The 11,829-nt window shown below is 55.2% G+C and overlaps 4 protein-coding genes across 4 annotated transcripts; 1 reads left to right on the top strand and 3 right to left on the bottom strand.

Moving 5' to 3' along the window:
• Positions 1 to 868: 868 nt before the first annotated feature.
• On the top strand, positions 869 to 3,020 carry N657DRAFT_234516 (uncharacterized protein). The gene is made up of 3 exons (XM_062786339.1): positions 869 to 957; positions 1,098 to 1,234; positions 1,289 to 3,020. The coding sequence occupies exons 2-3, from the start codon at positions 1,179 to 1,181 to the stop codon at positions 2,874 to 2,876; spliced, it is 1,644 nt and encodes a 547-aa protein (XP_062651665.1). The 5' UTR covers positions 869 to 957; positions 1,098 to 1,178; the 3' UTR covers positions 2,877 to 3,020.
• A 502-nt stretch (positions 3,021 to 3,522) lies between these two features.
• Positions 3,523 to 5,747, bottom strand: N657DRAFT_653998 (WD40 repeat-like protein; the record flags this gene model as incomplete). Its single annotated transcript, XM_062794466.1, has 2 exons — positions 3,523 to 3,531; positions 4,818 to 5,747. 2 exons carry the CDS (start codon positions 5,745 to 5,747, stop codon positions 3,523 to 3,525), a joined length of 939 nt encoding a protein of 312 aa, XP_062651664.1.
• A 286-nt stretch (positions 5,748 to 6,033) lies between these two features.
• Positions 6,034 to 6,681, bottom strand: N657DRAFT_234493 (uncharacterized protein). Its single transcript, XM_062786338.1, has 3 exons — positions 6,277 to 6,681; positions 6,103 to 6,193; positions 6,034 to 6,046 (listed from the first exon to the last, which is right to left on the bottom strand). The coding sequence occupies exons 1-2, from the start codon at positions 6,540 to 6,542 to the stop codon at positions 6,178 to 6,180; spliced, it is 282 nt and encodes a 93-aa protein (XP_062651663.1). The 5' UTR covers positions 6,543 to 6,681; the 3' UTR covers positions 6,034 to 6,046; positions 6,103 to 6,177.
• A 1,944-nt stretch (positions 6,682 to 8,625) lies between these two features.
• Positions 8,626 to 10,938, bottom strand: N657DRAFT_234203 (phosphoribosyl pyrophosphokinase). The gene is made up of 3 exons (XM_062786336.1): positions 9,607 to 10,938; positions 9,389 to 9,547; positions 8,626 to 9,330 (listed from the first exon to the last, which is right to left on the bottom strand). Exons 1-3 carry the CDS (start codon positions 10,550 to 10,552, stop codon positions 8,951 to 8,953), a joined length of 1,485 nt encoding a protein of 494 aa, XP_062651662.1. The 5' UTR covers positions 10,553 to 10,938; the 3' UTR covers positions 8,626 to 8,950.
• Positions 10,939 to 11,829: the final 891 nt, after the last annotated feature.

The following is an 11,829-nucleotide window of genomic DNA, read 5'->3' as shown; positions in this document are numbered from 1 at the left end:
CAGCTACATCAGGATTATATAGTATAGCTATAACCGTCTCTTTATATCAGAGGACACCAAGACGTAAAATAAGGATTATCTACACTGCATAATGAAGCTGGCTCATTCCCTTAACAATATAGTTGCATTTGGAGGTTAGTTATAGTTACGCTGCTACCTTTGAGAGTGCGGCCTAGGCTCGAAACTGGGCAGAGCTGGCGGACCCGGGTCTTGCACCCAACTCCGGGCTTGGTAAACCAAGTCTTCGAAGCTGAATGTAAGGCACTACAGCATTAGGGCTCGGAAGATCACACATTGTAAGAGTAGTAATTACTTCGCTTTCCTGCCTGCAATTGAGTCTAGACTGCGCTTGTGATGTACGGATGAACTAACGGTATTGCTGGGCTGCGAAGTCTTCGTACGGCCGTAAGCGGTTGAATACGTGCGAGCATCAGGAGGGGGACAGTACGAATATCGGACTCCCTCAAGAGCTGCCGAAATATCTCTGTCCAATCACAACCCAGGATTCAAACACGTCAAGCATTCAGCCAGTAGCATGGGTCTGCTGAGGCGCCACTGAGCAGTTCAAGCTGCAGCCTTCAACACCCTTTTGTCCCAGTTCACGGTCAGCTGGATTCCCTACCTTGCATCACAAGCACATGTCAACATCCTGATACGTAGCGTGACACCGTCGCGTCAACCCCTACAGCTTACCTGAAGCTTCTTCGCATTTATCCTTCGATCGACCTCGGACCGCGAATTTCGCACACAGAACACAAATAATCCATCGAAGCTTGAGATCCAAGGTTGCTTGACAACCCACTATCAGACCAGAGAAAAGGCATCACAAGCACATCAACCGCCTTGCAACACCACACTTGAATACCTCGACCCGGAAGATAGCCGAAGGTCGTTCAAAGTCCCCGCGGCTGGCGGTGCACTTACGCTGCATTTCAGTCGCTGGTGTTGGAGACCCGTGTAAGTCGAGATCCACAGCTGGTTACCATACCGCCCTTTGTCCATCAATGACGATGATTATCCACCCTGCTTGCCCTTATCGTTGTTGATGAACGTAGACTTCATCTCAGCCATGGTTTACTGACGCCTTCGTTTTCCAGCTTTCTCGAGCTTCAATTATCCAAACAGGAGTCTTGCCAGCTCAACCAGGACTTGTTTCAAGCCACACCCGGCCGTTCGAAATGACGGAACCAGAGAAGACGAGTAACCCTATATCAATCCCATACAAGAACAACAAGTGGGAAGGCACTTCCACCGACAGCGAGGCCATCCTGACACCGGAAATGAGTAGCACACTTCTCGATGACCACCCGCTGCACGAACATGTCCTCGACACGCCTACTCTGGGCCCAACGACGCCGGGTTCGCCCGGGCCGAAGAGCTTCCGCCACTCGCGCAACCCGTCGTTTTCAGGGAGCAGCTCATATCAGGAGGACTGGGACCCGTTCCCGCCCCTGGACCGGTTGACGGTGCTCGACATACTGGATAATTTCGCTCTGTCGACTCAGCTCGAGAAGCTGCAGAAGGGAATCTCGGCCCAGACGGAGAAGGTGCGCAAGTCGCGCGAGGCCCTCGGCAACAAGAGCCGCATTGCTCGCGAGCGCATGGTGGACGAGTGGCGCCGCCGCGTGCCGTCGGCCGAGGAGCAGCTGGACCGCTACCGCAAGCGAATGCGCACCAGCGTCGAGAAGTTGGGCGCCCGCTGGAACGACACCAAGGTCATCACGTTGCGCGAGAAGATCTCCTTCATCTGCGGCGTCATGAATATCTTTGTGAGCGGCTACCTGATCGGCGGCTACCCGGAGTGGTTCCACCTATGGTACACGATGCAGGTTCTCTACTTCATGCCCATCCGCTTCTACACCTACCACCGCCGCGGCTACCACTACTTCCTTGCCGACCTCTGCTACTTTGTCAACTTCCTCCTCATGCTCAGCATCTGGGTCTTCCCCTCGTCCAAGCGCCTCTTCACCGCCGTCTACTGCCTCGCCTTTGGCAACAACGCCGTCGCCATCATCATGTGGCGCAACTCACTCGTCTTCCACTCTTTCGACAAGGTCACCTCTCTATTCATCCACATCATGCCGTGCGCGACGCTGCACTGCATCGTCCACCTCCTCGACCCGGACTACCAGGCCGCCCGCTTCCCCGCTATCTGGACCATCAAGACGTCATCCCCGGGCTCCGCAACCGCCTACGCCAACGTCCTCTCCATGCTCGCCTGGTCCACCATCCCCTACGCCATCTGGCAGCTCAGCTACTACTTCTTCATTACAGTCCGCCGCCGCGAGAAGATCGCCGCGGGCCGCCCGACGTCTTTCACCTGGCTGCGCCGGTCGTACAGCAAGGTCTGGATCGGCAAGTTTGTGCTCTCCCTGCCGGAGCCGCTGCAGGAGCCCGCCTTCATGATGATCCAGTACGCGTACGCCGTACTCACCATGCTGCCCTGCCCGCTATGGTTCTACAGCCGCTGGGCTTCGGCCCTCTTCATGCTTGTCGTGTTCGGGTGGTCTGTGTACAACGGGAGCACCTACTACATCGACGTGTTTGGGAAGCGGTTCCAGAAGGAGCTCGAGGCCATGAAGGCCGAGGTCGCCAAGTGGCAGCACAGCCCGGATGTGTGGCCGCAGGAGGGCGCCATGACGCCCGGCGTGGCGGATGTCTCCGCCGGGACGACGCCGGGAGTCGGGGATGCCATCTCGGGGAAACCGTCGGATGATGGGTTTTTTGCTGGTGGCGCCCGGGGCGGCGTGGATAATATCCCGCTGTTGAATGATGAGCGGCCGGCGGCGGTCATTACAACAGGCGCAGATATGGATGGGGGCGCGAGGGATGTGGCTAGGGAGAGGAAGGCTGGAAGCGGGGAGTCTATAATGTGATTGTTGCTGTTGTCTGCTGGGGGAGTGATATCCTGAGTTTCCTGCTCTGGTCATGTTGGGTATAATGAGTGATTCTGGGACAACTTGATATTCCTGGTTTGGCGGCGCTGGATGCTAGAGGCCATGATCAGGGGGTGTGTTTCGCCCCTCTACTCGTTTTCTTACTTTACACCTTACATGCCATGATTCGAGGGCCCAGGTTGAGTAGGTTGGTAGAGTGTTGGAGAGGGGAGGGTGAAGGCTGAATGGGGAACTGGTTGAGGCATGACTGGATTTTACACATTTACCTATCTATGATACCCTGCGTGTACTGTCTCTAGCCAGCTTGGCTTGTTTTCTTTGGTCTGGACTGTGCTCCCGTCCTTGAATAAGAAAGGTTCTTGAATGGCAGTGCTCTTGTGTCTTGGTCCTTGTTCGGGTGGTCGTCAACGGCCCTGACAGCCGCCTCTCCTGAACCCTCTCCAATGTCGGGGAGCAGCACCCCGTTGGTAATGAGCGTCGTCTCAAGGGGGAGCAGCCCGTCAGACGGGAATCCGACACGGTAATGTTCACCTCTCATCCCACAAACTTCACCGTGGCGGATTCGTTTCGGAGACGGTCCCTGGCCAAGTATGGGTGTATAGTGTAACCCTAGTTTGTTTGTTGCCTAGGTAGCCTAGCATTTAGAAAGGAAACAAGACAGACTACCCGGTACGAAGAGTCATGTCTAAGCTTGTGTTAGTCTTCTTCTACGGTCCTCTCCTCTCCCTTACTTCTACTCTACTTCCTTTTCCTTACCGGCGCCGATATTTCAAGGGCTAAGGGTTATACGACGACCGTCAACCCGGCTACTAAGATCAATGGTGTACCTGGCTATGCTCAAGCTTGCGGATAGTCGGCCACGGAGCTACGTCGAACAGAGATGGATTCTCAGCGTAGACTTGCTCGCCGTTTCTAGAAGGATCAGACCGGAAGAACCCTTCCCGTGCCCATCAACTTGTCTCTCGATCTGGGTTTCAGATTCACCCACCTCGCCTTCATGTTGTCGGCCCCAACGCCGACCACCGCAATATTTCCCGTCATTCGAGCATCTGACCGCCTCACCGAGGCCACCATCACTTATGCGTTCTGAACGATATACTGTGTCCAGGCATCAGTCACAATTATGTCTTTCAGCGCCTGCCCCTTTGGCCAGGGTAGTCAATTACTTTTGTCCTTAGGAAGGTCGAAACAGACCAATGATCAGAGAGATGGCTGGATCTCTCCTGAGGAAACAGGTCGCAGTCGCATCAAGCGGTATGGAGCCTGATGCTTACCTGCAACAAGGAGGATACCAAACAATGAACTTGAGATATCGAAGATGTATGATTGTCAAGAAGTCGGCATTGCAAAGGCTCAGCTCAGACAATAGCTGCCATAAACACAAACCGCCCGTATCATAACCATCCGTTGCTTGACCCCCAACGCCCAACACCTCTGACCACCACCAGCCTGAACACACTTGCAATGCCAAACCAACCCCGCTGCCCAATGTCATGCCCATCCCGTGCGCATCGCTCGGCAATCGCTTAACCCGTAATACCAAATCAGTCCCAATCACACAAGCACAATGTCCTGATTGAGGCCGCTGAAATATCCCATCCCATTTCATTTTGTCCCCGAATCCAATTTCTTTCGCTGTCCAGATTCCATCCCAACCACTATTCTACCCATTGTCAAAACCCAGCATTCCCGCTAAGCACCCCTCTCAGTCCGCTGACGATGAATTCGATGAACGCTTCCGACTTCTCAACTCCTTCCCATCCCATCCCATGCACGAATGCCACTGCCAAATGTGTCCCCTTCCCTAGTCCTACCCGTAAATGCAAGTTAAACCCACCTTCTCCCCTCCCATAATCACCGAATAACCGGCAAATCAACGTTCCCACCCAGCAACCTAACTGGCTGCTTGGGTTTAAACACCTCCCAGAACCTCAGCGTCTCGTCCCCCGCGCCGGTCACCACCTGCGTCCCATCCGGCGACATGGCCAGGTACAGTACGCGATACGTGTGTCCCGTGAGGCTGGCAACGCGGGTCATGGAGGGGTACTTCCAGATGACCAGGTTATTCTGTATGTACCCGTGCGTGGAGACAAGCTCGTTCGAGTTCTTGGACCACATGAGGTTGCAGACCTGGCTGCCCGTGTCGATGTCGTTGCGAACCGACCCCCGCACTGTGTCGTGGAAGATGATGCGGCGGTCGGCTGTGCCGCCGCCCGAGGCGAGGAGGCCGCGCTGGTGGGGCGACCAGGCAAGCGCCTTAACGGCAGCGATGTGCTCATTGAAGGTCCAGAGAGGTTTCTGGTCCATAACCTTGTCCCAGACGAGGACGGTGTTGTCGTTTGACCCGCTGGCTAGTTGGCCGTCCTGGCAGTTCCACTTCAGGCCGCAGACTTCCTGCTTGTGTCCGAGGAGCTGCTTCACCCACTGGTCCGGCGCCCGGACGTCGCGGTGTAATATGGATCGGTCCCGCGAACCGGTGGAAAGGATGTGGGCGTTCCAGGCTAGCGAGCCGACACGGGCAGTGTGGCCCGTCATAGTCCGGAGTCGCTTGAACTTTTGAGCATCCCATATCTGCACCAGCCCCTTCTTGGTTCCAACGGCAATGTGGGTTCCCTTCTGGATCCAGGATACGCTGGTGACCTTGTCGTCGTCGAGTGTGCACAGTTTTGCTACTTTGCCGTTTTGCGCATTGTACATGAAGACGCCGGCGCCAAGGCCAACGGCCAGCACATCCGAGCTGCCCCAGTCCATCAAGTTAAGATAGAAATCCTCGGCCAGATTCGGTGCATCCAGGACCTTGATTGGTACCTTGGCGACAGTTCTATGTTGACGGCGCGGGGCAAGCAGCATCTGCTGACTCGTATAAGAGATCGGAGTCGTGCTGTAGGCTTCTAAGCGAGGGTCCGGGACCAGGCTGTGGCCTCTTTGTGGTGTCTTTTTTGGGGTGGAAAGACCGATAAGATGCTGATGGCGAGGAGAGACGTATGAGAAGAGGTTCTTTTGCGGTGTTGCAGGAAGAGAAGGTGTATTCCTTGGAGGTGTGCGCATGTGGTCATCTGACGTCCACCTTGGCGAGGCTTGAGGCACACTATCATCCCCAAAAATCTCTGCTCGTAGAAGTTCCTGGAAGGTCTCATCCGCTTCTTCACCTATCAAGGGTGTCAGGGACGTCTTGGCAAAGCGACTTGGTTAAAGACAGGCTTACTCCTCTGGGAGCGATAGCCCCTTGGCGGACTCCTCGGTCTCCCTCTTTCGGGCGTCGGTCGCGGTGGCGGTGGGATCAAGTGAAATTCAGACTGCAGATCCCGGCCGGACCGGGCCGGAATGAATCTGAGTACGAGTTAGCAAACTTGGTGCAGAAGAGAAGCGCTTGACATACCGGTCAGCATCTATCCTCTGCCGTTTCCTACGCGGGGTCCCCTGAAGGCTATCTCGCGAGGCGCTGGTAGAAGCATCGTAGGCGTGCTCGGCCGCTGTCGGGCGAAGCTGGCCAATGGTTGTGCAGCCTCTGGAAGAAGGTGCATCGTAAGGCAACAGGCCAGAAGGGGGTCTTGATGCAGAAGGATGGCTGAATCTTGTGCTGGATGGCCCCGCCGCTGCCATAGCTTTGGAGGGATCGCCGTCCGTCGCAATGTTGAAGGCCATTCTAGAGAAAATGAAGACAGGATATTTAGAGGTCGATGTTTGCAAGGCGAGCGACCATGCGACAAAATGTTGTGCCGCGGAGGTCGCGTGCTGTTTTCCGGTATCGTGTGGACGGCAGGAGGTTGTGCGCTAATTATTGAAACACGTAGAGCGCTTTAATGATCGTGAACTCTCAAGCAATATGACCTCTGTTCTGTTCCGAATAGCTCAAATGCGAGACTCGATCCTCCAAAAGGAGTGTGCTGCTGGCTTGATGTCGTCGCAGGATAAATTGGACAATGGCGCCTCCTGAGCTTGCGTTGCCGTTTGTAAAGCGGGTAAACTGGTCGGCGCAGCGACGCGACGCAGGTGAAGAATGGCGCGCACAACCGGTTGGGCTCGTTAACGTCGTTGGGTCGATGGCGGGGCAACAGAGCACCGGGCAGTGGCCCAAGCGGTTAGGTCGATAGGAGGCTCCGGAGGTCAGGAATCCATCTCAGGAGTGCCGTATCTCGAGTATGTTGGGTCGGAAACCTGGAGAGCGGGGAATGCGAGATATCGACGATGATGGTGGTGATGGTGTGGCAAGGCGAAGAAAGGTGTGGTTGAGAGAAGGAATGAGGTTGGAAGGGTCATGGAGGGTACTACCACCCCTGCGTATTGGTAGGCTTGGCTAGCGTGGTCCAGTCCTACCGCGACTGCTGTTGTTTGTTCCTATTATCTGACAGTAATTACCGCCGTGTGAATCCTATTGTGCCATAAATTCTACCATCCTGAGGAGTCATTTCAACGTCCCAACGGTAATTTCAAGATTACATTGGCACGCAGACGCGCTCCGCCGTCATTCGCCCATCCCAGGATGCACGGTCCATCAAAACATCCACTAGCCGCTTGGCGTTGCAGCCGCGGTGGGCGGGTAACTGTCATGTCAATTCCAGCCGCGTTCAAGATGCTATGCGTGGTGTTTTCATCTCTCTACATAGTACTGTACCTCCAGGACAGTGCCGGTTAGAGTGTTCTTGAGCCGGATCGTCTGAATCGCTAATAGCAAAGATATCGCTTTGCAGCAGCAAGTCAATATACATAGTAGCTAGCCGATAAGTGGTAACTCCCGACTCCAAGCACAACGGTGCCGTTGCCCAACCTCCTGGCCTCAGAGGTTGGGTTGTGGGACATCCACCCCAACTTGGCTTCGCTTTGCCGACTTGCAGAACAACGAGACGGACAACTTGGTCTACCGTGTAGGCGCGTTTAAGAAAGATGGGCATATCTTCATTAAATCTTCCTCTAGCATGATGAGCGATTGATGTACGAGATGAATTTGACGCCACACAACCTGGTCATCGTCGCGCATACAACCCCCCCTTTCTGGTTCGTCTCTCTTTAACTTTTGTTGTTGTTTTGATGGCTTGTATGCATGAGAGTCACGGTGGGGGGCGTGTGGGGGATCCGTTTGAATGGCTGAAAATAAATGCTTGGCAGGCTGCACTACCTGCAGCAAGAACTTGACCAATCAACACGCTCTGTCGTACTTGTCCCGCGTCGTTTCGCGTTGAATGAGAGCCCTGCATCTCTTCCTGTTCTCAGCCAACCTGAGCTACGACATTTTGGAGGGCAGACCATTCGCAGCAGAGAAGCCGAGTTGCGAGACTCAATCCTCATTGTGCTTCAGTGCCTCTATAGCGACGCAGGATCGATCCTTGTGTTTGATCATCTCACCATGCAGAACACATCGCTCCATTCTAGGCACTCTATATCGGTACATACATGGCTGCATTGATGAAGCGCAGGAGTCGGCGGCAGTTCATCTGTCACCCGGCCTTGGCAAACTTGATCCATTCACCATTTACTTGCGCAACGTCATGGCCTGGTCCCATCTCTGCTCCTAGCAGATCCTTTTTCAGCATCATGATCTCTGCCTCACGCTTCTAGCGGCCATTTATTCGCCAAGTTTCTGAAGCCGCCTGGGTCATTTCCACTACAGAAACACAGCCACAGGCGCTGCTGACACATCCATCCAATGCATACGGCTCCCACTAGAGAGACGGGTCCGTCTCTCTAGTGGGAGCCAATGCATATGTCTCATAGGCAGTAAATGAGGGCATGTCATGAAGCCAGAGACTAGGAGCTGCTCAAGCGACGTGCTCGATCTGACCTTGAGGGCTTCGGGATGTCTTTTTGAAGCGGGGGTATTATAAACTCTGGCCGGAATACCTCTCCGTATTATCGTATTCCAGACCAGACAATCTCCTTCCCCGATATCCCGGGTAACAAAGAACACGGCAACATCCGACATCTCTGTCCCATCCGTATTCGCTATCCCGGTAAGCCTCAAGCCGACAGGCTACAAAGAGCACTCTTCTTCCATATCTGGCCCATACCGCAGGCCGACCTCTCTCCAACCCAGTTGCCTCCATCATCAAGTTGGATCAGTCATACTGAAACAACATACTGACGCTCTCGCCATGATGCACGCGCCGAATCGCCTCGGCAAATGTGCCACTGACATCCAGCACCTCCAACTTGGGGCACAACCCCCGATGCTTCTCCTGCGGAACGGTATTCGTCACGACGATTCTTTCGAGCGCCGAGGCGTTGATGCGCGCGAGCGCTTCGCCGCTCATCACGCCGTGCGTCAGCAGCGCAATCACCTGCAAGGCGCCCTCGCGCTTCAGCAGATTGGCCGCTCTCGTGATGGTCTTTGCTGTGTCGACCAGGTCGTCGATCAGGATGCAGACGCGCGACGCCACGTCACCGACGAGCATCATGGTTGCTTTAGGTGTCTCGGAGATTTTGGGCGGGCGGCGTTCTGGAGGGGAGGTTGCTTAGTGAGGGTTATGGGAGCCGAAGTGAGGAAACAGGGATACCTTTGTGGATGAGCGCAAAGGCAAGCCCGAGGTTGTCGGCTATGGCAGTGGCGCGTTTGGCGCCGCCTGCATCGGGGCTGACGATGACTGCCTCGCGGTAGTTGGGGATCTTTCGCTGGATGTAGCGCTGCAGGAGCGGGCGAGCATAGAGGTTGTCAACTGGGCCATTGAGATTAGCAGCCGATCTACGCAACACATTTGAGGGGAGGGTAGCATACCTGGAATGTCAAAGAAACCTTGGTAGGAACTCTCGTGCAAATCACAGGTGAGGATCCGGTCAGCCCCGGCGCAGGTCAGCAAATCCGCCACCAGCGAGCCAGCCTGCGCCATGAACTGCTTTTGCCCCTGCAGCGCCATAACCAACGATGGGTTCTCGTAGTCATGCGTGGTATAGCTCCCCGTCAGCTGCCGGCGGTGGCCCGCAACCGGAGAAGCCCGTCCGTTCTCCCCTGTCTCCTTCGACGCACTTTGCGTCTCCTTTCCCAACGCCACACCTCCCATCATGTCAGTCACGTCAACCCCCGCATTTACGAGCCCAGCCGTCATGGGGATATTCGGCCCCGGCGTGACAGGGACGCTCTCAAACATGTAATCCACCTTCCCACACCGGTTCCCATTCTCCTGCTGATGCCACAACCCAACCCTTGGCGCACCGACGTGGGAGAACGGCAAATCCGGCTGACGCGAGTAAGGAAACAGCGGCAGCACCGCCGTAACCCTCTTTGCGCTGCCCGTCTTGCAGGCCGAGATCATGATGCACAGCTCGATAAAGTAGTCGTTGACCGTGTGCGTCTCCTCCACCCCTTCCTCCTTCGCCACCTCAGCGTCCTTCACCTCCTCCCCAATTTCAGTGTCGACCTCCCCATCACCGCCACCACCACCACCACCAACACCATCCCCCGTCAGAGCCTCAGCTTCCCTTCCGGCCCCTATCCGGAGCTGACCACGGCGGCGGCATCTGGAGGAGGGTGAGGGTCCGACCCCGAAGCTCTGCACAATATACACGTCCTTGCCACGCACCGAGTCCCGAATTTCGCACCGCGTCTCCCCGCTCGAGAACTTGGCCAGCACTCTGCTCGACGGCGGGACGCCGAGAATGGAGGCGATGGATTCGACGAAGGCCGGGTGGGAGGTTCCCGAGAGGATGACGATGTTGCGGACCATCTTGACATCGAGGTACCCTGATGTAAACCTTTGGTCGTCGGGTGGCCGTTGGTCGGGTAGGATAAGTTTTTTGGTTGGTTGATGGGTGTTGTCGTCGATGGTAATTCAAGTGCGATCGGTGGGTTGGTATGGAGTAGTAGGATGCCTGGCTGGTTGCATGGATGGATGGATGGATGGTACCGCGTCCATGGACGCACTGCAATCGTAGCTGTGGTTGAGTGTGTCGTTGGATGCTATTCGGTATGCCGCAACAATTGAAGTAGTATTTGGCCCAACCCGATCAATTTAGGCGGTTCTTGTAAACGTTTAAAATCGACCCAGGCACCTCAGATAGTTTCGAAGGAGCGTGATGAACGAAACAAACCCCGAGGAAGATCAAGAGTGAACAGAAGCCAGGCCCAGGCCCAAGCATCAAAACCAATCAGGCACCAAGACACTTTTCACCCCGAAACAGGCCAAACAAGACGCAGAGAAGAAGGAGGGGGCGCACACGACGACAAATGTGCCAGTGATGGGCCAGTTGTAGTGTGGCACGGCGTTCGCATCCCAATCCCCGATGGTGCCGGGCCGGTAGTACAAAGAAAAGAAGAGCAGTCGGGAGGCACAAGAACGTCTCAGCTAGGCAGGTTTTGTCCTCTTCTATTGTCTGCAAACAAAGGGACCATAAGGCAAGGAAGCACAAAACCCCCCCTATACGGGACTGACATCAAAACACACGAGGGAAAAGGCAGCAACCCACTCATCAGAGAAGGATGGGCGTCGACGAGCTCGCATGGATGAGCAGAAGGCGCTAAGGCAGCTCAGGGAGAGCGATGTCTCTCGGTGCCGGAAATGGAAGGAGAGGATCCGTAAATGGTCCGGTGAGGCGTTGAATGGCGCGGGACTCGCCGAGATGCTCGGCGCGGGAATCCATCAAATTTCACAAATGGAAACACAAGGCGACCATTCACGGCTTGTCATACCGTGGGATTGTCCTTTTGGCGGCCTCCCGGCTGTGTACTTATTATGCCTGGCCCTGACCCGTGCTGTGTCAGTATCGGATTTGTTTGCACACCATGACCACACTTACATTAACTGCGGCCTGGGTGCATCTCATGAACTACCAAACTCCAGCCGCGTCTCCAGGCTGGAAGTCACGATCCTCGACAAAACAGGCCATGGAAACGAGCAAGTCGCAATCGCCATAAAACGGAGCAAGAACGGACGAAACGTTTCTATGGTTGATCCTTGAAACGACTCTCGACTGGGAACCAAGTCCATCTCAACCCAATTTTGTT

This window comes from Parathielavia appendiculata (assembly GCF_033297405.1).
Source record: "Parathielavia appendiculata strain CBS 731.68 unplaced genomic scaffold N657scaffold_2, whole genome shotgun sequence".
Taxonomy (NCBI): Eukaryota; Fungi; Ascomycota; class Sordariomycetes; order Sordariales; family Chaetomiaceae; genus Parathielavia; species Parathielavia appendiculata.
This window is presented reverse-complemented; position numbering and strand designations above follow the sequence as displayed.

What these genes read in the sequence shown, in the direction of transcription:
- N657DRAFT_234516 (XM_062786339.1), top strand. Translation starts at nt 1,179, where the DNA reads ATGACGGAACCAGAGAAGACGAGTAACCCTATATCAATCCCATACAAG. An exon ending in ATCCCATACAAGAACAACAA is followed by an intron (nt 1,235 to 1,288) that starts GTGGGAAGGCAC and finishes GGAAATGAGTAG; the next exon opens with CACACTTCTCGATGACCACC.
- N657DRAFT_234493 (XM_062786338.1), bottom strand. Translation starts at nt 6,542, where the DNA reads ATGGCCTTCAACATTGCGACGGACGGCGATCCCTCCAAAGCTATGGCA.
- N657DRAFT_234203 (XM_062786336.1), bottom strand. Translation starts at nt 10,552, where the DNA reads ATGGTCCGCAACATCGTCATCCTCTCGGGAACCTCCCACCCGGCCTTC. An exon ending in AGGTTTCTTTGACATTCCAG is followed by an intron (nt 9,548 to 9,606) that starts GTATGCTACCCT and finishes TCAATGGCCCAG; the next exon opens with TTGACAACCTCTATGCTCGC. An exon ending in CTTTGCGCTCATCCACAAAG is followed by an intron (nt 9,331 to 9,388) that starts GTATCCCTGTTT and finishes CCTCCCCTCCAG; the next exon opens with AACGCCGCCCGCCCAAAATC.